This window comes from Artemia sp. Qi Xiang Cuo, chromosome 4, assembly GCF_049724085.1.
Source record: "Artemia sp. Qi Xiang Cuo chromosome 4, ASM4972408v1, whole genome shotgun sequence".
Taxonomy (NCBI): Eukaryota; Metazoa; Arthropoda; class Branchiopoda; order Anostraca; family Artemiidae; genus Artemia; species Artemia sp. Qi Xiang Cuo.
In genome coordinates, this window is record NC_142797.1 from 85447158 (window position 1) to 85470611 (window position 23454).

Genomic DNA, 23454 nt, shown 5'->3' on the forward strand with positions numbered 1-23454 from the left:
GTCGGTGCGGTTTGAGGAAGAATTAAGCGATGTCTCTCATTTGTCATGAGCGATTTCCCGAATCTCATTATCAAATCGTGTCTTCGGGCGAACAAAGTGGGCAAGCGCATAACCACAAGGGCATGCTCGTAACTCTCATACCTGGGTGCAAGAATTATTTTAGTAGCACGTTTTTAAACGTCTAGTTTCTCTGACATGTAGACAGTGTTTTGTGCTTGGGGACCCCAGACAGGACAACAATATTCAAGGATTGGCCTGATGTATGTCGTGTAAGCCAGTAAGAGCTGACGATCTGCAGAAACCCAGCCTTCGCATACTCGTTAGACTTTGTATTGAATAGTGGCCTTTGCGCACGAAATTGTATACGTGCAGTTTAAACAAGCAATCGCTTGTAAAAGTCACGCCTAGTATTTTCGCGGATGAAACAGTTGGAAAGGGAACATCTGGCATTGTAATATCTCGTTTGAGCGGGTTGAAGCATAGAACTTTCGATTTCTGCTCGTTCAGTTGCAGGCTATTAGATTTACACTGGTTAACGACGTCCGAAAAAAATGTTGGTTTGAACTGCTGTTTTGCTACAGCGTTTTCTACTATGTATTTGAAAAGCGAAGACAAGTCATCAACGAACTTGAAACGCTCCTCTAATTCTGCAAGGATTTTATTGATGACTGCAAGGAATAAAAGGGCAGCTAGTTTCGATCCTTGGGGACAGCCACAAGTAAGTTCGGTCCACTCAGAGCGGATATCATCGACAAATAACGGATATACCGATTGCCGTCGCCCTCGTAAAAAATCTCTCGCTAATAGCAGCAAGTTTTTTCCAGCTCCCATCTCTTTCAGATTTTTCACTGCAATGAGGTACTCTATAAGGTCGAACGCTTTCCTGTAGTCTGCCAAAAGTAAATCAATAAGACTGTTTGGGCTGTCCAGCCACTCAACTATGAAATGGTACACCCGCACTAGGTATATTGCCGTGCTACTGCCTCGTATACAGCCATATTGGTAAGTGTCTGTTGAGGGTGCAATCTGCTGTAATAGGGCACAGTGGATAAAAATTTTGGCCACTTTAGCCAAGTTGAGAGTTATAGATATAGGTTTCAGCTGGTCGCAGGACTGGGGTGCCTTTACTTTCGGAATGACCCGCACATAGGCAGCTTTCCACAATTTTCGGAACGATTGTTCTGAGAAACACTGATTTATGATTGATGTCATGGGTTTGGCTAAAAAAGGTGAGTACTCTTTCAGTAGCTTCACAGGGAGTTCACCTGGGTATGTGGCACAGTTGTTGCATAGTCGTTCGATTTCACAAAAGACTGATATTTCAGACCCTTCTACAACACCTTCTGCACTACAACTGTTGATGATATTGCTCATCTGTTCGTCACTTATGGTGGGGTAAAAAGTGCAAATTTGTGTAAAAAACTCGTTAACATACAAGGCTCTGATTAAACTCCCGTCTATGTTGCTGATTCGTACTTCCGTCCCTTTCTGTTTTCCAGTAAGCCTTTTTACTGCGTCGTGCCATTTGTTGTAATCTGACTTGAGGACTGGAGCTACTTTTTCCCGTATATACCATTTCCTAGATACACGGAGGGCTGAAACGACTTTGTTTCTCAACTTGTTCGCCTCTGATTCCTCTCCTACGGCATGGAGATTGCATCGTTTTTTGATCATTATTGTAAGCTCTGACTTTAGGGACGGCTTATCTGTTTCACAGACCAAGTGCATTTTGTCAGGAAAGAATTTGCTGTATTTTTGTTGCAGAGTTGAATATAGTGTCTTGACCTTTTCATCGATGTCAGTTATAGCACAGATTGCAGCAAAATCGAAGTTCGCAATCCATCTGCCAAAGGCTTGGATGGAGCTTTCAGTCTGCGGTCTGTACAGTATTCTAGTCTTTTTTAGTTTAGGTATACGTTTCTGTTCTTCGACTTCCAGCATAAAATGTTGGGATCAGATATTTGCAAGTGGTCCTAAGGAAAATGGCGGTTCATAGTACACTTCGAGATTTGTTAGTATGAGGTCCAGTATGTTTCCACTTTCATGAGTGGGAACATCGACAACTTGTTTAAGGTCCAACACACGGGACATCCATTTTTTGTCGGTTAAGTTGAAGTCACCTGCTATGATAAATGCTGGATTGCTGTACTGTTTCCGAAAACTGTCAACTTGATATTGCAGATAAATCACTAATTCTCGCCTATTACGCGCACCTTCTGAATAGTATATCGCTGCTATTATGATACATGAGTAAGTCCTTGGTAGCCCCTTCGGCTTGCACCAGAGCCAAATTGTCTTGTGGCACTAATCTGAGGGCATACCAAGTTGTTTGCATGGTAAATCTTCGAGGCAATAGATTCCTACGCCACCTCCACGTCGGTTGCCCTCTCTATCGCGACTGGTATTAAAAAAGTTCAGATATCCTTTGATTGCACCCGTTTCGGTTGTCACATGTTTATGTCACAAGTTTATGCGCAAGACAAGTTCTAATTCATCAACCTTGTTGGTTGGGGATCGGGCGTTGCAAAGAATTATGTTTGGAAGATATGTCTCGGCATTCAGCGTTACAGGTTTTAGTACGGGAGGGGAGGTGGTCCACAGAATTATCAGGAGAGTAAGGTCTCAGGGTTGGCATAGGTGCTGAATACTCTGTAGTTACTAGACGTATCAAGTATCGGTTATTTCTTGGCCTTTTGATTCTGTTGTTGTTCCGAACTATGGATATCACCGGAATACAGTGGTCACCACCTTGAAGTACACAGTGCACTTTATGTGCTTGGACTCTCCTGCCTGCGCGTTTCCCACAACGTCTCCGCTTCGCTTTAGATTTGCGCTGAACGGGTGCGACATCTTCGCTATGTTTGTATAGTTGGTATGCAATTAAATTTTCGACTATAGATGGCGCCATCTGTCATGCGTTCAAATTAAAAGCTTTTCAGGCTAGCGTCGGCTTCTTTTGCAGTCAATTTTTATAAACAAATGTAGCACTACATTCACTGCATAAATGGTTGAAAAAATCTTCACTCAGGATGAGCTACATCTCCAACACAAACAAGCTAAACTCAAGTAGCATGGTATGCATAGCTTCAACGGCGCAGCGCCATCTACTGTAACAAATGAGTAATTATGATTTTAATAGTAATTTGTTTCATTTAGGAGTAATTTGTTAAAAAAAATATTTTTTCATTTCGGAGTAAAGTACTTGATCTAAGTGAATAAAATTCTCGGCAAGTTTGAGAAGTTGATGTTAGAGATAATATCAAGAAAATTTTGGTCATCTTTGGCCTTAGGCTATAAAAAAAGCTAGTTTTGCGGATTTACTGATTTATGACGATTTTTCCAAAAAAATTTTTGGAATCCGCTCAAACGCCAAATTCTGAAATTCTCTGAAGCTGATATTCACTTAGATTAAGTACTTTATTCTTTGAAATTAAACGAAAATTTGTTCGGGAAGTGCTTTACTATTCTATTTAGGTTTATTTCGGATAGTGATTGTTTCGCCTTCTATGTGATAATTGACAAATATCTTAAATGAACTAACCAACACAGAATTATAGAGCACCTCTACAACAATTCAGTATATTCAATAAAACAAATCTTACTAGATATTCCATCTTCTGTTTATCTGCTCGTATGCCTGCCTATTCTAAGGTTAATAAGACACGAAGGGCTAAGTCTAAAGACAAATTTCTATAGACAGATTTAGTATATTTATACAAATCCACAAATTCAAATCTATGTGGAATCTTGGTACCAATGGAAAACATTCAGAAAAGGAAGAAAAATGTCTACCACCACTAACTAAAAATGCAATCAGAACTACAGTAAAATTTAAAAAGCAATTAAAATTACAAGATAATAATATTTACAATTTCATACTAACGTTCAATTTTTTAATTAAACCCTTTCGGCCAAAATTCATTTAAGAACGGACCAAAAATAAAAAAAAATAATTAGCAATTTGACGAGAAAACTCCTTTGGGTTTGAGCGTCAGGTTCAAGTTTCTAAGAATGCTGGTTCTGCCACAATTTTTGCGAGAATTATGGTCTAAAAAAGCAAAAATTGTGCGTTTCATCTTCAAAATGGCAGTGTGAAGAGTCAAACACGTTCACAACCTTGTCTGTTTTGAAAGCTTCTCTATTATCTCTTTTCTTATGAAATTGTACTAACATAACTGTATATTTCCACCTACTCAAGCATTGAATAGGCCAAAACCAACAAATATTTAAGGCTAAGTTAACAGAATCTACTGAAGCCTCTCAATTATCTCCTGTCTCTGATGACCATATACTGACATAAACTATGTATTTCCACCTACGCCAATATTGAACAGACCAAGGCCAGCAAATATTTAAGGCCAAGTTAATAGAATCTACTGAAACATAACTATATTGGAACTCTCTCTAGTGTCTCGTCTCTTTGATTGCAGCATATTAACACACACTACATATTCTCAACTCCGAAACATTGAACTGTCAAAAGTCAACAAATATTGAACTCCCAAATTACTAGAAAGTTTTGGAAAGACTCTATTTGGAAAATCTTTCTGTTTTCTCTGCTCTTAGATACCAATATACTAACGCAAACAATTTATATCCACTTACCCAAATTTTGAAAATGGGCAAATATTTAGCACACTAAAAACAATATTATTCACAAAAGAGACAAAATGATCCAAAAAACGTGCCTAGCAGTAGGTTTTGAAAGTCCTTTACTACCTAAAACGCCATAACCATTGCGCTCTGCAACTTTCCTCCAGAGGACTTATAAAATCACACCCAAGATAAGTTTTAACTGTTAACGGCATAAAAAATGATATTAACATGTTCTATATATTCTTCTTTTCTGATCTATGGTTATGCAACCAAATCTTATCGTACACTTTTTAGACTCAAATCTTATTGAATTTTCACTTGTATTTCAGACCCATTTCTCAGATTTTCATATTGATATATATGATTTAAAGTTTAAATTATTTAACATATCGTGTCCCTAAGCTTTTACAACTTATATTTTTCCGAATATCAAACTTTTAGCCTATAAATAAGTGAATAGAGGATAAGTCATAAAACTCTTGTATATAATATCTACACTAGCTAGCTTAGCTAATAAATAATTTATCTAAATTAGCTTATTAATGTACATCAACTAATTTAGGTATTGTTCAAGTTTCGCCGATTTTCCAATTACTGACGGAGGTTTTTATGTCATTGTCTTGTATATCAACACGATATTGGCACCCTCTACCATGAAGTGACATCAACTTACGAAATGTTTTTTTTGCTCCTCATTGATGTTTGTTTTTATTTCAATTTTTAACAAATAATTGTGCAACTACTGCTACTATAGACATTACTTGAAAGAAAGCTTAAATGTCAGGATTTGACTTCTGCAAATGTCGCTTTGCATTATGCTTATAGACCAACATACACTATTAGACCTTAGATCCTCCTGTGCTTCCAGAGGCGCTAAGGGCATCCAAGAAGAGTCGCCAGTCATCCCTCATCGCTACGACTACCCAGACATCTTCCCATTCAGGTTCGCTAGGTCAGCCCGGTAGCTATGTCGTAGGGTATTTTTGGAGCGTCCTCTTCTTCTGGTACCACGTGGCTGCCACTGAAGGACAACCTTCGGTAGTCGAGTTTCGGGCATCCAGATCACATGACCAAGGTATCTCCACTTCCTATATTTAATCACTTTGGTTACCAGTGGCTGAGATGTATTCTGTTGTATAGTAGCGTTTGTTACTTTTTGGGACCAGTGGATATTTAGAATGCGCCTTAAGCACATGTTTTTGAACACGAGGAGTTTCTTTTCAAGTATTTGATCTATGTGCCAAGTTTTGGAACCATAGCAAAGCATTGAGAGGACGTTGATGTTGAACAGCCTCAGCTTGAGTTGGAGGGAGTACTTCTGGCTGCGCTAAATTTGAGATAGTTTTCTGAAAGATGCATTAGCCTGGTCGATTCTTAGCTTGACTCCTCGCTGACACGATCCTGAATAGTGAATGGCACTTCCTTAATACTTGAACTCTACGACTTGCCCTATCGTCTGGTTATTGCATCGTAGGTCGAGAGGAGAACCAGTGTTCGCCATACTTTTTGTTTTGTTGGTATTTATCTTAAGGCCAAAAGATTCCACAGCGTCCCTGACTTGGTTAAGCTAATGCTGGAGCTTTGGTTTGCAGCACTCTAAGAGGCTGATATCGTCAGCGAAATCAACATCTCCGAGTCTCTTATTATCCAACTGGATCCCATATCCACCACACGTCTGGAAAATATAACCAATAATAAGAATAAATAGCAGTGGTGATAGCACATGATAGGAAAGTAACGAGTAGTCCCGTCACTTGTCTTCATGCAGCATTCTGTGTCTTTGTAGAACGCTTCAATGATTCGAATGAGCTTATCAGGAATACCGTAGTATTGGAGAACCTTCCAAAGCGTCTGGCAATCTACCGAGTCGAAAGCTTTCTCAAAGTCTATAAAGACTAAGTAGAGCTTATTGCGCCATTTATTCACTTCTTCTACTAGCATTCTAAGAGTAAATACAAGATCAGCGCATGATCAGTTTGGCCGGAATCCATGCTACTCCTCTAGGAGACGTTCGGTCCTCGCTGGATTGATTATATTTAGGAGTATAGTCGACAATAGTTTTCTAGGTATATATATACAAAGCCGATACCTCTACAGTTTTTGCACTTTGCAGCATACTTTACTCTATTTTTTGACATAGTTACCAAGTTTTTTGAAACACTTATCATACCTCTCAACTAGTTTTAAAGTAACGTCTTTATAAGAACTTGCGGACAGCTCCAATATCTAAGAGTTCAGTACTATTTTTTCATCGTCGTCATCTTTTTAAAGGTTGCCACTGAGGTGGCAACCGGTTGAACTGGAGATGAAACATGGGTTTCGCATATCACGCCCAAATCGAGGCGACAGAACATGAAATGGAAACACACACACTCCCCTGAAAATTTGAAGGCTCATCAGACACTTTCCCAGCGCAAAATCATGGCGTCGGTTTTTTGGAATAAGCATGGTGTTTTTTGATCGACTTCATGCTACGAGGAACCACTGTCCAAGCAGATACTCCCTAACCCTCAGAAAGCTCCACAGAGCAAGAAAAAAATATTGGCACGCTGACAAAGAAAATTGTCCTTCTTCATAACAACGCAAGACTTTACACTACTGGTCAGACCCGCAATTTGTTGGACGATTTGGCTGGGAAGTTTTAGATAACCCACAATATAGTCCTGATCTTGCGCCAAGCGATTACCATCCGTTTCTCCACTTCAAGCAACACCTCAGTGGCAACTGTTACAATGATCATGACAACGTAAAAACGGAAGTGAATTCCCGGTTACTGGAACAGGCGACAAGTTTTTATACAGAGGTTACTTCATAAATAGGTGAGAGGTATGATAAGTATTACAACAAACTTGGCAACTATGCTGATAAATAGAGGAAAACACGTACTTTTTGAGAATAAATTTACTTTTTTTAAATAATATTTATTTGTTTACTATTTTAAAATGTCTATTAATTAAAAACACGACTCTTACTAAAAAAGATTAAACAAAAATTATTTATAAAACATTACACAGACAGTTTCTAAATTTATCAAATTAAAATAAAAATATGAAAACACTCAAGAGAGGTTATAATTCGAAAAGGGGTAATTCTTCTTTATATTTTATTTTCTTAACATATTTTATGTCATTCGATTTTGATGGCTGGCATAAACACTCTTAGCATTTTTTAGGTAACCGACAAGCAAAACCGACTTACGCAGTGATTTCTTTTGATAAATTTAAAGAAGCCCTAACAAAAGGTAAATTATCTTAAAAATATACAAAATTGTGCCAAAAAAAATGTAAAAATAATAATAATAAGATTTTGGAAACAGAACACCCCCACAGCCCTAGGTACTAGCCTACCATCACTGCATCGAACAGATATTCATTATTACTCTATACCATTGAGTCTCAAAGTTCTAGGGTTTTTCTTGTACCTAAAATTAGAAAAAATATCCATTATGAAGAAGATACAATTTTATGGAAAAAAAAACAAAAAAACAAAACAAAAAAACATGCAGTAATCTGATGTAACATTTTATAAGTCAGGATTTAGGATTTTTCATGTTCAGGATTGACACCTGACCGACAGATCACCGACAGGTCATCTAAGTAAGGGTATTCGGTAAAAAACAAGGTCAGGGTTAGACTATGGCAGTAGTTAGGTTTATATTCATAATAAACTTACTCTGTTTGTATGAGAAAATGAAAGAGCTTTCAGCACTAGAAAAAATATCCATTTCTTCTCTAGATCCATCACAAAAGGTCTGGTACTAATTCTGTCATAAGCGCTAGTGTGTACATACTGTCGAAATAACAAAACCGCTTTGTCAGTTAACTGAAAAAAGGTTAGAAGAAAAAATTACAGTCTATTTAAGATTCCACATTTTCCTATTACATAGATTCACACACTCCAAAGCCACTGGCGGGAGAGAGGGGATAGACGATTTTTTTAGGGGACTAGGTAACTCATAAAGAACATTTTTCGGCTTTATTATTTTGATTCTTGTACATTTTGCCATATTTTCTAACAAATTTCTCTATAAATATTTCCAAAACAAAGAGCAAAATGCAGAATATTTCCCAAAGTTCTAAAAATTTAAAACAAATAATTAAAACCTATATCTAAGCAATTATTTAATGAAAGATTATCAAGAAATATTTCGCCTGATTTTCTTTCGTAGCGAACCAAATTTAGATTTTTTCCCCTCAACTTTTACCGGAAGGTTACATGACACAGCACAATGATCTTGGTAGTAATGCACAAACAGCAGAAACTGTCAACTCTATTAACGATTGAATAAAAAAATAATTTTTTCAACTGAAAGTCAGGAGCAACAGTAAAACTTAAAACGAACAGAACTTATTACGTATATGAGGAGGGTTGCCCCCTCCTCAAACCTTCGCTCTTACCGCTATAGTGTTTTTGATACTTTAAAAAAAGATTCGTATTATTCTAACTAAACCACCCGTGTGTTTCAGGAGTCGTTCTTAAAGAATTGGGGAAAAATTCAGACTTTAGGGTAAAAAATGAGGTGTCGAGGAGGGAGCAACCCCCCTCATACACATAATAATTTCTGTTCGTTTTTAGTTTTACTCTTCATTCTTAATTTCACGTGTTTCCTCTACAAAATATAATACCGGTGAAAATTTACTCCTGATATTTACCCTTAACATCTCCAAACGTAAAATTGAGTCAGAAAATAAAAAGCAAGACATAGAAAACTATTTTGTATAGGAATTCTGGAAATTCCCCCAGTATAAAATATCCCCTGAACAGATTACCCCTGGTAAACTTCCCTCCCATTAGAAAATTCTCCCCTTGGAATTTTCCCCACTATACCCCCCCCCCCCCAAATCGAAAAATGAATACAAAATTCCAGGGTTGTCCTTGTTGGGGGGGGGAGGGGGGAAGTTGCCCCAACTCCCAATAATTTTTGATAAAAATCTATTATATAGCCCTTGCCTATCCAAATATGGATCCCTCTTGGCCTCCCCCCCCCAAAAAAAAATGCTGGAACTACGCTCCTGCATAAGTCCTATAACAAATACTATACGTAAGCAATGGGCAAATTTTATAACTTGAAGACCTTTCGCCAGGATCTGTGGGGGTCATATTATCTCCAAAGGCATAGTTATTGGGCCGTTCAATTATGCTCAAAAAACGGCTATCTCAAAATTTTGATCGGGCATTTTTGTGAAATAAGGGCGTGGGAAGGGACCTAGTTCCCTCCAATCTTTGTGGTCACTTAAAAATGTCACTAGAGCTTTTAAGTTCAGTTCAAATGAGCCCTTACCCAATATTCTACGACCACTGGGTGAACAAGATCACCCCTAAAAAAAAAATTTATATAAATCACCACGCAGCCGTGATATTTCTTCTGGCAAAAAATACAAAAGTCCACATTTTTGTAGATAGGATTTTGAAAACTCCGCGGAAGGGTTCTATGATACGCTGAATCTGACGGTGTGATTTCCGTTAAGATTCTTTGACTATTAGGTAGTGTTTCACCCCGTTTTCGAAAATCCAAATAATGGTCTCAGGATCGTAGCCTTTAAAACGTTATACTTAACTTGATGAAAGGCAAATATTTAGAATCAGCAGAAAAATTCGATTCTTTTGATATATCCATCGGTATCAAAATTCCGATTTTGAGTTTCGGTTACTATTGAGCCATGTCGTTCCTTCGGCTAGTTACAGTATTTTATTTTGTTATTATCGTCCCTAAAAATCTTGGTTTTGCGTTTATTAGTTGAAGAAATTGAGATATCTTCCCTGAATCCAATAACCCTGTTAAACTTAAATCCTCGAATAGCTTATTCCGAACTCCCTATTTATTCTCCAATCTACCAGCACAGAAAGATGTCCAAAAAGTGTGGTAACATAAGTTACCAAGCTTCACAATATTTGATCCTGCCTCTTTTTTATCTCCAGTTTTTGTATTAAGGTTCTATTCTAGTTAAAATTTTACATTTTACACACTACTGCCAGGGAGTGTTTGGGGATGGGAGTGCAACGGTTCTTTTTCTTGGGATAGGGGATGAGATGGCCAAAAATTTTTGTCTCCGAAATATTAGTTCAAACGAGAAATGTCCATGGTGTGATTTACCATATTTTTAATTGACAACTTTATAAACATAATTTTTTTACTAGCCGTTGTGGAGATAAACCAAAAACATACTGAGGAATTGTCAACTTTAATGGATTGACGTACTATATATTGGTTTAAAATACTTTTTTTATATCGGCTCGGGGGGGGGGGAGAAGCAAACCAATTAACTAGCCCACGGATTTTTAAAAAATTAACTACTTATAGAAAATTTTTACTTTTTGTACTTATATTTTTTTTAGTTTTTGTTTTGACAGGGAGGCCTTGTCTGTAAAACATATGTTAGGTATTATCTACTAGTGAGAAAGGTTTTGGAAATAAATTCTGTCTTAAAAGTGTGTTAGTATTATAAATGGACGACTTTGCATCACTACTTATGATTGCAGGGATGACTATATTGGCAAAAAAAAAAAAAAAAAAAAAAAAAAAAAAAAAATCCCGTTAGGAAAATCCTTCATTTTCCGTTAGAAACGCCGTTCTTTTTTCCAAAATTAATTACCCCAAGTAAAATTCTCTTGAATTACATGTTCGATACAATATTAAAATGTTGGCCTTATATTTGTAGATTCAAAATCTGTATAAACAGATTTTCAGAAGTCGTGAGAGATAAAACCCTATTTGTGAAATATACACTTAATACGTTTTGATTATTGACAGCCCACAAGTCAGCCTGAATGATTTTTTATGATTAACATCTAAAAGATTAGAAAAATTCTCGAATGACCGTGAATCAAAAGAGGTACGACATGGAAATAGTTGCAAACTTGGGAGAAAGGGAAGTTGGAGAGGCATCGGCCAAATAATTTCACTTAGTGGTCTTCAATAAAACGGACTTAAAATACCTGAAAACTCTGACTTTAACAAGATGAGATACACCACGTCTCAATTAAGATATATCTTTATTAATACAAAGGTATAATATGGATACAGAATATGTATGTCTGTTCTATACACAAGATCATTTGCAACACAGGTAATTATTGTGTTTCAATTTTAGACAGACATACTTTTCGTTTGAAGAACCAGTCGAGGGAGATCCTTTTGGCACTTCAATTATACAGATTGATATTTCTTGTGTGACTCCGATTTCAACAAAATGGTATAGAAATAAGGGTTGGGCAGAATTTAAGGGGGAGCAATCCCAAGGGCTTCTTTTAGCCCCTTCATTAATATATTATCAAAATCCTTGTATGACTTTTCAAGTCCAAACTACAAGATTTTATATTAAAATATGTCTAAGGTGCATCTGCTTTATACGGACATTTTCCATAATTATGGGCTCCTACATACGGAACTACAGCTTTCATGTTGCCCCAGGCGGTAAACTTTAGAATCTGCCGACAAGTCTGACTAACTTGAGAATCTTCACATTGTGAATTACTCCTAAATTGGGTTGTGAGGGCAAACGAGATTTTAAAGAAACATCAGTCTCTTTTCAGTTTTGGTCCTCAATAAAAGGCACTATTACTTAAAATTTGCGATTCAATGAGCCATTTCCTGACTTTCTATGACTATTCGTTTTATATGCAAACCACTGGAGAAAAAAGAAAATAAGAGTACATGGAAGACACGTAGCTGTCTTCCAAGTCAATGCTATTGTATTGACTATGAAATGTATGGTAGAAGGTTATTTTAAATCGTCTAGTTGCATAGCTACGTTGATTTGGAAACTTTGATTACATGTCATGTAGAGCTTTGGGGTTTCTCAAGTGATAACAGTGGTCAAGGGACGGCTGGTTGCACTCAAATTATTTTTATTATTTAATAATAGAACTAAGAACTAACAATAAATATAAAAAGCTCTTCATAAATTTTATACGACATTTAGTTTTATCTGATGGAGCATAGAGAAAAACAACGACAAACCCATACTCAAGCTATAATAAATAACAAGCATATTTATCTTTATTCAGTAGTAATCTTAATCTAACTACTATACAAGACAATAAACTAACGCCGTCTATCATATACTTCAGCTAAAGTCGGAGGAAAATTAAATAAAACGTAGTGACAAAAGAATGCACAAAAACTCTTCTACAGAAATTTGGTTTTGATCAAGGGTTTATTGGAATCACAACGAATAATAGCATTTTGACGAATCAGTATCCAAAATTAAAGTTAAAAAAATTATAAAAAAAGGTCAATATTGTGCTTTGTGGTAATTATGGGTTAATTTAATTCAGTGGAAACCGTTGATGTTTATTCGAGGTAAACAACAAGCTTTAAAGATTTCCTCTATGTCAAAATATACAGATTTTTACACGTAACACCATCCTCTCCAATAGATATTCCTGGCAAACCTTTGGCCGTCTTTAGGGTGAAGCTCCTACATCCGTAAAGATGTTTTTAAGTAAGTACTAATTAACTAGAAGACACATTCAGAAGGAAAGACATAGACACAGACATAGAGACACATTCAGAAGAAAAGAAAAGAAGCACTATTTTACCATTCATTTTGCTAAACGGAATTTACTGGGTAAGATGTCGGAAGCATGTAAGCATTATTTTAATTTAGTTGTAGCTCAGAGTATCGCCTATCATCAACCATGTAAGTATAAACTATATCTACTTAATTGAATACTGGCGGGAACATCTAGAGCTGTATCCAGATTTAATTGCAGTAACAGCTGCAATGGTGAAAAGTTAGGTTAACAATCAAATAATTTCATTTTGGTGTAAGATCATTGCTTTGAGCTTAACACTTTTCAAACATGGCAGTGTCCTAGATACACGAGCTTCCAGATAATATATTATAACAAAGTCTCTCGTGATGACAAAACCTTTCAGCGCCCTTGAGATAGGGTTGTAATTTATTTTATGAGGGCATATAGTTTTTAATGGAATGGACGGTCGTATAAACATCAGATGTGGCTTATTTGATTTGAAATTGGAAGTTATAATGCCCTTTTAAAGTGATTTGAAACCAAACTGCCCCCCCCCCCTTATGCTCATCATTTGCCTTAGCACCTCCAATCAGAATTTGGAGATGACAATTTTATTCATCGTAGTTGAAGGTTTCGGAAATTATGTCTGTGAGGAAGACCCCCCCCCACAGCTCCCAGGGAAAGGGTTGTAAGTTATGCCATTGGGGCATGTAAGGTTCTTATAAAGAGGGTCGTATATGCTTTGGAGGGGACTCATTGGATTGGTAATCATAAGTTCTAGTCCCGTTTTTGAGGTTCAAAGAGAACAGAGCGCAGCAACCCCCCCCCTCACATACACACAAAGACGTCATATTTTCCTGAGATGTATCCCATAGATATTTTGAGACAGCCATTTTATTCAAAATAGTCCAAATATTATATAACAAAGCTAGCTGCATACAACATTTAAAAGAAAAAATTATTTTAAATATTTTCACTTATATACCTTTCAGAAATCAAAAGTTAATTGATATTTTAAAAAATAAATATCAGCATATATATATTAAACTGACAATGCACATTTTTCTCGCTCAACTCATTTGAATTTTTTTCAGTGAAGTACAAGTTATATTCTTTGTTGTAGAAAGCATAGGTGTTTCAAAAGAACCTTCATTGTTTGCATGGGTTACTTTTTACAAATAAATGAACCCCCCCCATTTTTGTCTGAGCGAATAACTTTCGTAATTTGAGATTTTACATTTTTAATTTATTATTAAATATACTAAAATCCTAAGCGACTTTTTTTCTATAACCACTTTTTAAAGCAACTAACAGCAATAGGTAAAAACAGTAACAGTAACAAACAGTAACAATAAAATGGTAAAAATAAAAGGTAAAAACAGTAACAATAAAATCGAAAGCAGCCACAAAACTATTACTCTGTACAAATGATTTAAGCTCTTATAGAATGCCATGCTTTGCATTTTACCGTTATGCTGTTAAACAAGACACAGCTTTAAAAACTGATACTAAAGTAATATGTAAAAAGAATACTACAGAAGAAATAGAATAAAAAACTCTAAATAGAAAGTTTAACTTGTTTTCCAGAAAAAAGATAGAACACGGTTGGAAACAAATTAAGCAAAAACACTTCCTAACTTTTCAATTTTATGCTTCGTTTAACTGTCACCACAATCTTCATTTTTCAATTAAAAAAAAAAAATAATAAAAAAAATAATAGTAACACAGCCCATAGCCCATAGTAATCAAAAGTTGTAAAACGTGTTTTCAAAAAAACTGTCTAGCGAGAAAAAATTGCCATCCGACACTGAATCAGGAATGGTAACTATTGTTTCGGTTGATCTTAGAAGTAAAAGTTTATTGCGAAAAGAAATTTATGGTGATTTCGAAAAAGAGCCTGAAACCCTTTGAAAAAGGAGTCAAATCGAAATAAAAAAAAGTGCACCATTAGAATCAGCATGGTCCAAAACCTTATGTAGAACAATTACAGTCCCCCACCGTGAACACAAAGGAAAATGACTTTTTTGCATGGGTAGCACTGATTTGTTTCCCTTTTATTTTTCTTTCTTTTTTTCTAGCAGGGCTAGGAGGTGGCCAGAGCATCATAGAGAGGTGTGTAATAGCTCATTCGAAAGGGATTTAAATTTGTAAGTGCGCTTTTTAAGTAACCAAAAATATTGGAGGGCAAATAGCCCCCCCTCCTTACAGGCCCCCTCCCCCCAACTAGTCCTATAAAAATTTTGAGATCGACATTTTGTTTAACATAGTTCAAAGGTTCAATATATATATGGTTTTGATGATGATATGGACCTCCATAGTCCCTGGAGAAGGGCTGTATGTGGTATCGGGTGTATCGATATCACACGTATCAGTATCGGGCGTATTGGTATCGCATGTATCGTATCGGGAATATCGGTATCGGTATCCGCTGTTTTTTTTTTCAGTCATTTTCTAGGCTCATTTTTTAAAGCATGTCCCGGCAAGGTATTATGGCTGCAGCGACAGCTGCAACCTAGTAAAGAGCGAATCACAGCCCATAGTGATCAAAAGTTAAAAAACGCGTTTTGAAAAAAACTGCCTAGTGAAAAAAATTCTCTCATATATCTTGCATGGCTTACAGCTAACAGAACAGTACCAATTCTACTTTAGCTACTTTTGGCTATCTTGGAAAAGGGTAAGGTTAGGAAAATGAGACTTTTAGGGTTGGGTCTACAGGCTAAAGTATGGGTACTTATGTACTATCTGGAACACGCGAAAAGTGAAGTTCGATTGATGCTAATGAAGTAAAACAAAATAGGATAAAAACATAATAGTTTGTGAACAAATTTCGGCTATATATTTGCACATTAGGGAGGGGGATGGGGGGGGGGGTAAAGCATAGCATATATTAAATACCTAACCAAACCTAGGTACCTTTTCCCCCCCGAAACCCCCAAAAACAATAAATTAAATATTGTAAACCCAATAACAAACCACGCTTTACAATCCATTTCTCTAAAGAAACCCGTTTCGAAAGAAACCCACATCTTCCCTATATAATATAGCGCGTGTGTTCCAGATAGTACATAAGTACCAAAGTATGTCCCGGGAAGGATTTTGAAGTACCTACCTCCACTCCTTCTCCCTCTAGATGGTCCTTAAATTTGCATACATGACAGGTCTATACTTATTGACATTTTGAAACAACAACATTTTACCTTAATTTTCAGTTATCAGTTTCTTTTTCTCAAGGTTTAGTTCCGAAAATGAAATTCCTGTTATTTGAGTAGAATTTTAAGCCATATCAATGTTGTTTTTTTCTTCAAAATTTAGGAAATCTATTTGCATATCTTTAAAACCTTATAAACTGTGATTGAGCAAAGTTGTGAAGCTGAAAACAATTTTGTTGTACTTCATATAAGCAGAAGATCTATTTTGCAAAGTTTCAATTCTATAACACACAGATTTGATGAAGCGGCGAACAAGAGATTTGATGATATCTGATGAGTAAGTCAAAGGTATTCAGAAAAGACAGGATTCATGGCATTATTATTGCAACCGTTCAGGTCTGGAGGTAGAAAAAAGGGGGGAAGCCTTTCTTTTATTTGTGCCTCGATTTGATTTCATCTTCATTTCAGGTCCACATGTCACTGTTTTCTGATTGGAAGATATTTCTTACTCAAGTGTCTTCTGTCGGCCTACTACTACGCCATTCATTTACTGATTTCCACCATGACAAAATGCAGCCATTAAGAGGTGTCATACTATTTGGGACAATTTTTTTGTTGTAATTTTCTGTTCTTGTAAAATAAATGAAATTATTTTTTTGTTATTTATTGACGCTTCAGAAAGAAGAAAGGGAAACTGAATCCTGAGAACTAGATAATAGACTGCAGACCTAGGAAACTGAACAACGCTAGTGATGAAAATACAATAAGAGAACGGGAAATCCAGCAAACAAGATGGAAATCCAATAAGGATCTTAAAATACAACATGTTGTTTTGTCAACAAATTGAAAATTCAATTCGGGTATGGGAATTCAACATTTATGTTTCTCAACAAACTGGAAATTCCATAATGACCATGGAATTCCAAAAGGGTCTCTAATATTGAATTTCAGCTGTCGAAATTCCAATTTTGTTTTTGAAAAACATTGCGAACAATTTTTGTTTAATCTCAAACAATTTTTTTTTACACTGTGGGGCTATTGGGCTAGCAGAACTTATAACAGTGATGTTTAATGACTCATTTGAAAGCTATTGCTCTTATATACGTGTTATTTTTTTCAATTTTACATTCGTAAGTGCGATATAGCACTAAAACAAAACTTCTGGTGCCCCTTCTGTGGCAGCACAAGTTTCAAAGTTCTGAAGTACAAAACAGGTATCATTGTAATAGTTATGTTCCAGAACCCATAACTGGAGGTTCACAGCCTCCCTTAGTAAGTTTCATAAATCGTCTGCTCATCAGTAAGCTACTGAAACTACCACACCGTTGTAGATAGATGTTCAATGGCTCAATTATAAGCTATTGCTTATATTTACTAGGTTTTTAAAAATTCTACCATCTATTAGATTTCACAAATTTTAATGTTAACTATTTTCTGAGGAGAATTTGCAATGAATTCTTTGTCACGGTTGAAGCATTAGCTGTAACCTAGTAAAGAGCGAACCACAGCGCATAGTAGTTAAAAGTTAAAAATGTTAAAACGGTCGTTTTTTGTTATTTATTCCAGACCAAGCGGGTTATTAGAACATCATAGAGAGATACTTAAGAGCTCATTCGAAAGCTATTTTTTATATACACGTGGTATATGTAAACTCCATCGTGTGCAAGTGTCTTAAGGCATGAAAAAAAGCACCTTTTATGCCCTTTTTTGAAGGATGGAGCTGGCGAACTACCAGAATATCTTAGATAGATTTTTGATAGCTCATATAAAAAATATTGCTCGTATTCACGTTCTTCCGATAATTCCACTCTCTGAAAGTTCTAAATATCACTAAACGCTGTATTTTCTGTGCACTGTCGGAAGTAGGAACGCTAGGGCTAGTGGAATGCCATAAATATTTAGAGTATTGTCTAATGGCTTATTTGAAAACCTTTGCTCATATCTACGTGCGTATTATCAATTAAACAATTCATAAGTGACATATAGTACTGAAAGCAACATTTTTGGTGCCACTGTTTAAGTGGAAAATATTGGAAGCATAAAACGGTATCATTGTAATAATTATGGGCCAAAACACTTAAGTGGAGGTTTGCAAGAACACCTCCTGCAACTTCCTCCTCCTTCCCCCTTAATAAACTACGCAATTAAAGTCCTACAAACACCACATATATTAAACATATATTAAATTACATTATTAGAGGCGTGGTTCTGCCAGTACAGCGCAAGACTTCAAATTAGATTATCATGTGTTCAATTCCAGCTAGGATTTTTTTTCAATAATAATGCGTCCCTTCTTATGATTACTTTTCAGATAATCTATTATTTTTGTAAGCGTGATGCAATCATTTTAAAAGGCATATCCCAGGAAGGCAGATTTTAAACCTATTACTCATATCTACGTGCATTTTATCAATTTTACCATCCAAAAGTGCCATATAGCACTAAAAAAGGCACTTTTTTGTCACAAATGGTGTAGGATTATGAAAAGCTTTATAGACTCGTTTAGTGTTGTTAGGCTTTACACTCATTTTTGACTCTTAAATCAATAATCCTGTTTTTTATACTTGACTTTTGTGTTTTCAGTAATGCGCTAGTTTTGTATAATCATAAAAGCATAGGGAAACATAATTAGAGCGTTTATTTGTACTAGTAATATTAATTTATATTAAATAAGCTGCAAAGTAATAATTTTTGTCCCTTTTAAGTTTCAACTTGGCTCTTTACTTCCCTCGAAAAAGCTTTGTTTTTTTAATTAATTGCATAAAAAAGCCAACTACATTCATAATACAACAGCAAGAGAACCAGCATAAAAAAAAGAAAATCACAGGGAACAAACCATTGCTTTTTGAAAAGGTAGACATCCCCATTGAGGCGTGAGAACACTAAGTAGAAATTCCAAATTTGATTGATGTTCATTGAGAGGCAGTGACGGATCATTGAAAACAAACACCTTTATCACTATATCACCTTCTTGACCCTTAGCGCGAGCAACCTTGAAGAATCGAGTACTCCCAAGACTTGAAAAAAATAATCATATGTGATAAAAATGACACAACGGATTAATAATAGTGCACACAGGCATTTCTTTATGGGATGAGAGCCGTAATTACAAATCCTTGAAGTTTTCTATTTTATAGGTTTTTAAGGTTGACCAGTCTACAGTATTTCAAATATAAGTTCTATGGAAACATAGCCTACAGTATTCTGTGTGCCTATGATGGCACAGTGGATTCCCCGTTTTGAAGTTTAGGTCCTGGGGTTTAATCTGAATCGCCAGAGGGGTAATTGAAGGACCTCTGTAGTCAATAAGCGTCGTTAATCAATGGATTAAACAGTATTCTGCGGTGTGACGTGACTTTTGTAAGACGAAACCCTTCAAGAACGTTTTCCAGAAATATTTTGTTTTTACCTAAATATGCTTTAACTATGGACCCTCAATCGTTTTTTTGGGGAGGTATCGATTTCTGTGATGTTTCACATTCCTGATGTTTGCTTTGATTTTGACTTGACTGTCTATTCTATTAGCTGCTCCTTTAAGGATTCATTCATTGATGTACTGCATTATCTGTTACATCTATATTTAACCTAGCCTAGAATCTTTTGAATTTCATTTTCAAGCAAATTAGAGAGAAAAAAAAACTGGGGCTTTGGGTCAATTTTGGAAAAAGAAAATTGCTAGTATTTCTATGTGTAAGGGTCTGCTTAACCCCAACATCTAAAAAACACAAGTTTCAAGCTAGTCAGTGCATTTTTGGACAAACATATACTTAGAAGACAAAGCGTTTCGGCACTCTCATCCCCTTCTCTAAATATCATATTTGAAGTCCCATGGCCCTCCCCAAACACTCCCTGTAAGTTTTAACTTGGTCTATCGAGTTGTTCCCAGCTATTGCAGATACACTATTTGAACGACCCGAGTAAATATACTGTATTTTTATTTATTTCATTACTTCACCATGACTAGATTCAAAATTACACTGGGGCAAATATCAGAAATTGTTTTTAAGCAGACCCACGACATCTTTCTTGGCCCCCACATTCTCTACCTTTAAATAAAAATGTGAAGTCCTGTAGCCACCTTCTATGCCAACAATACAAAACGTTCAGATGTTGCATATACACTTGATTACCCTAATATATAGTTTTTTTCAGTTTGCCTCTCTCCCGCGCCCCAAGGGTTCACTTGGACCCCCAATATTACCTGAAAATTCCAACTTATGACTTTACGCAATTCCTAAGATATTACAGATTTTCTGTTTTGATAACGTGATACTAAATATTGTCAACTGATTTACTTTGCTACTTAGACATGAAAAGTTGTCAGAAGATCTGAGACATAATAAATTCATCCCTTTTCTATCCCCTCCCTCAAGTTAAAATTTGATCTCCACATACTCCTCGCCAAAAACAAAGAAAACCTCGGAAAGTTTCTACTCGATGTCCCATTATATTGCACAAAGCACATGTTATTTAAATAACATGGAAGCCCCTAGTGTCTTTTAATTTACCTTTCTACTTGACCATGAACTGATTCTAAGTCTTACAGTGGTTTATAGCATAAAAATATTTAGGTTGACAGGGTTTTAGGTTGAACCTAAAAAATATTTAGGTTCAGCCCCTCCTTCTAGCACAAAATTCGAAGTTCTTCCCCCCTCCTCATCTTTCTCCAATACTACCTGGAAGTTTCAATTCCATCCTAAAAGCTGTTCCTCAGATTTTTCAGATATGGTAATGATTATCCTGGATAGACATCATATCTTTTTGTTTACCTCTATCCTCACTCCCAAGTCGCAATTAAATGTCCACTTGCCCACAAATCCTCCTCGACAGTTTCAGCTCGATACCTTAAGTCATTCCAAAAATATTGCAAATACACAATTTCCACAACCTGGAAACACATAGCGTCTTTTGATTAACCTTTCTACTTTACTGTGCATAGATGTAATGCAAAACCTTAGTGAAGTCTTCTTGCCACCCCCTTCGCCCTCTCCCCAACAATATATAGCAGTTTTATCTTGGTCCCAAAGCCTACAGAGAATTGTTCTACAGAGAATTTGGAAACACATATGCACATACCATCTTATGATTTACTAAGGTACATGTGTGGTTTCAAAGGTATACCCTTAGGAAACTCTGAGAATCTTAGCCTCTCTAATAACTCCTAGATGAACAGATAACCAGACCAAACATAACCACTGTTTCTACTGAAACCTACCTGCAAACAACATATAATTTACATAATTTAGGGCTGCTGCATCTATGGCTGTTGGAGTAATGTTGATCCTGGAGATCTTTCAATATTCAGGGGGTGTCAAAAATGCCTCTTTTATATTTTCATTATAAGAAATTGAAAAAAGCAATAATATTTCCCCCTCCCCTTTCCTAGGTTTTGAAAAACATTACCTTGCCCCTACAAACCACACCATCCAGGGATAACTACCCTGGTTACACCCCACTTCTTCAGGGGACGGCTCTGTCATCATTAGACACCTCTTTCAATACTTCTGAACAATATAGCTACCACAGGATTTTGATAAGATGTCTTGGTGGATTACAAGGGGACTGGGTAGCAGAAGAAGCCAAGAAAAAGCAACTCATAATCCTACAATTCCTTTTGAACGTTAGAAAGGGCATTAAAACCTGCAACTGCAAATTGAATGAGTTCCGTGGAAATTTTCTATGACAAGCATTTCCATATGATGTGGCTTGGGAAAGAAAAAATCAATAAATAAAAAATAATACATTGTAGACAAAAAGTTTTATATTTTGACAGTTCTAGATATGTCACTCTGATACAAGACATTTATTCCGAAATGAAAACAAACTACAGCAATAAAACTAAAAAGAAAGATAAGGTTGGAGGACTATCTGAGGGTTATCCTTAATGTGCGTGGGGATGCCCCCTCCACTTAATCTTCCATTCATTTAAGAATGTTTAAGAAAACTGCCTCATTTCAGTCCATTTGTTTTTAAGATGATTTTTTTTTCTTGATACAAGGAAGGCAACCACCCCCATCTAGCTATCCTCTTTACAATTTAGTTTTTTCTTTTTGTCAAAATGCTTTACTGTTTAAAGATGGAACTTTCCAGTTTCCTGAAATTATACAGAAGACATCACCACATCTTATACATATTCCACACTAGCCCAACTGTATACTTCCCAATAAGGAAAGACCAGAGGGTGAGTCCTCTGTCCTCTATTTGTTTATTTGATGTATCTCTCAGGGGATCTTCAAAAATTTGGCCCACAAACGCACTTTTAAGGCTTTAGGAGTTGTCTTATCCCCCCCACCACAAAAGACTGAGTGACCTGACCCTTCATATCTAGCGTGAATTTACATTCTACTATAGGCTACAACTATTATTTATATCATTGATTAATTTTTTAAGATCTTTTTTCCAGAGAGAACACCTTAAAAAGTTTGCTAATACTGAAATATAATATTGTAAATCAAATAACTACCCTAGATCAGATAATAGCTAGCTCATAATTGATTCATATGATGTACTATTCCTTAATGCATTACTTGATAATGAAGTATTGAGGAAATACTTTAATCTTGTCTCAAAACTATTCACCGAAGATATTCAGAAATACCTTAAGCATTTTAAACTTCAGAAGTCAGAAATGTTCGGAGTGCTTTAGAGGGCCATCAGGGAAGAACGGACTGGAAACTGGTTGTAGCATCTTCAAGCACTCTCTGAGATGCTCCCTGAATTTCTAGCTGCAGGCCACAACCTGTATAAAAAGTTGGCAAGAATATTTCTTCAGTAAATGGAATAGCTGAAAAAAAGTAACCAAGGCTGTATAAAGACATCACGGATGGGATGTTTGTCATTGAAACACTTTCGAACAGATTTGCAACAGTTACGTTTCATTCATGACTAAGAAGTATTCAAATGGTTCCATCGTCTTTGATGGTTAAACTACAGGTCTGTCTACTAAGGATGTCAATCAGGTTAGACGAACAAATAGTAGGCTATCCAGTGACCAACCGTCGATTTCACACTGATTATGAAGCTGCAAAGGAAGAAGGAGGACTTCTTGTGGAATCCCAACAATAAGCAGAACATTATTTGATCTATTGGTAAGAAGCTTGTCCAAGCCAATCTCACCGTCTTCCATGCAAAGAGAGATGTAGACATTCTGATTGCACTGACAGGTGTTGATGAGGCCTAGGAAAGGGCAACTGAAGTAGTTGGAAACAACACTAATTTATTGGTCCTTTTC

At 36.1% G+C, this 23454-nt stretch overlaps 1 protein-coding gene across 1 annotated transcript in view; it reads right to left on the reverse strand.

The window, feature by feature from the left end:
* Positions 1–23454, reverse strand: part of LOC148953561 (phosphoinositide 3-kinase regulatory subunit 4-like) — a 108219-nt gene that overhangs the window by 76470 nt on the left and 8295 nt on the right. Inside the window, 2 exon segments of the mRNA XM_089088005.1 lie at positions 8269–8418; positions 19060–19240. Coding sequence (XP_088944131.1) covers positions 8269–8418; positions 19060–19240 — 331 coding nt within the window.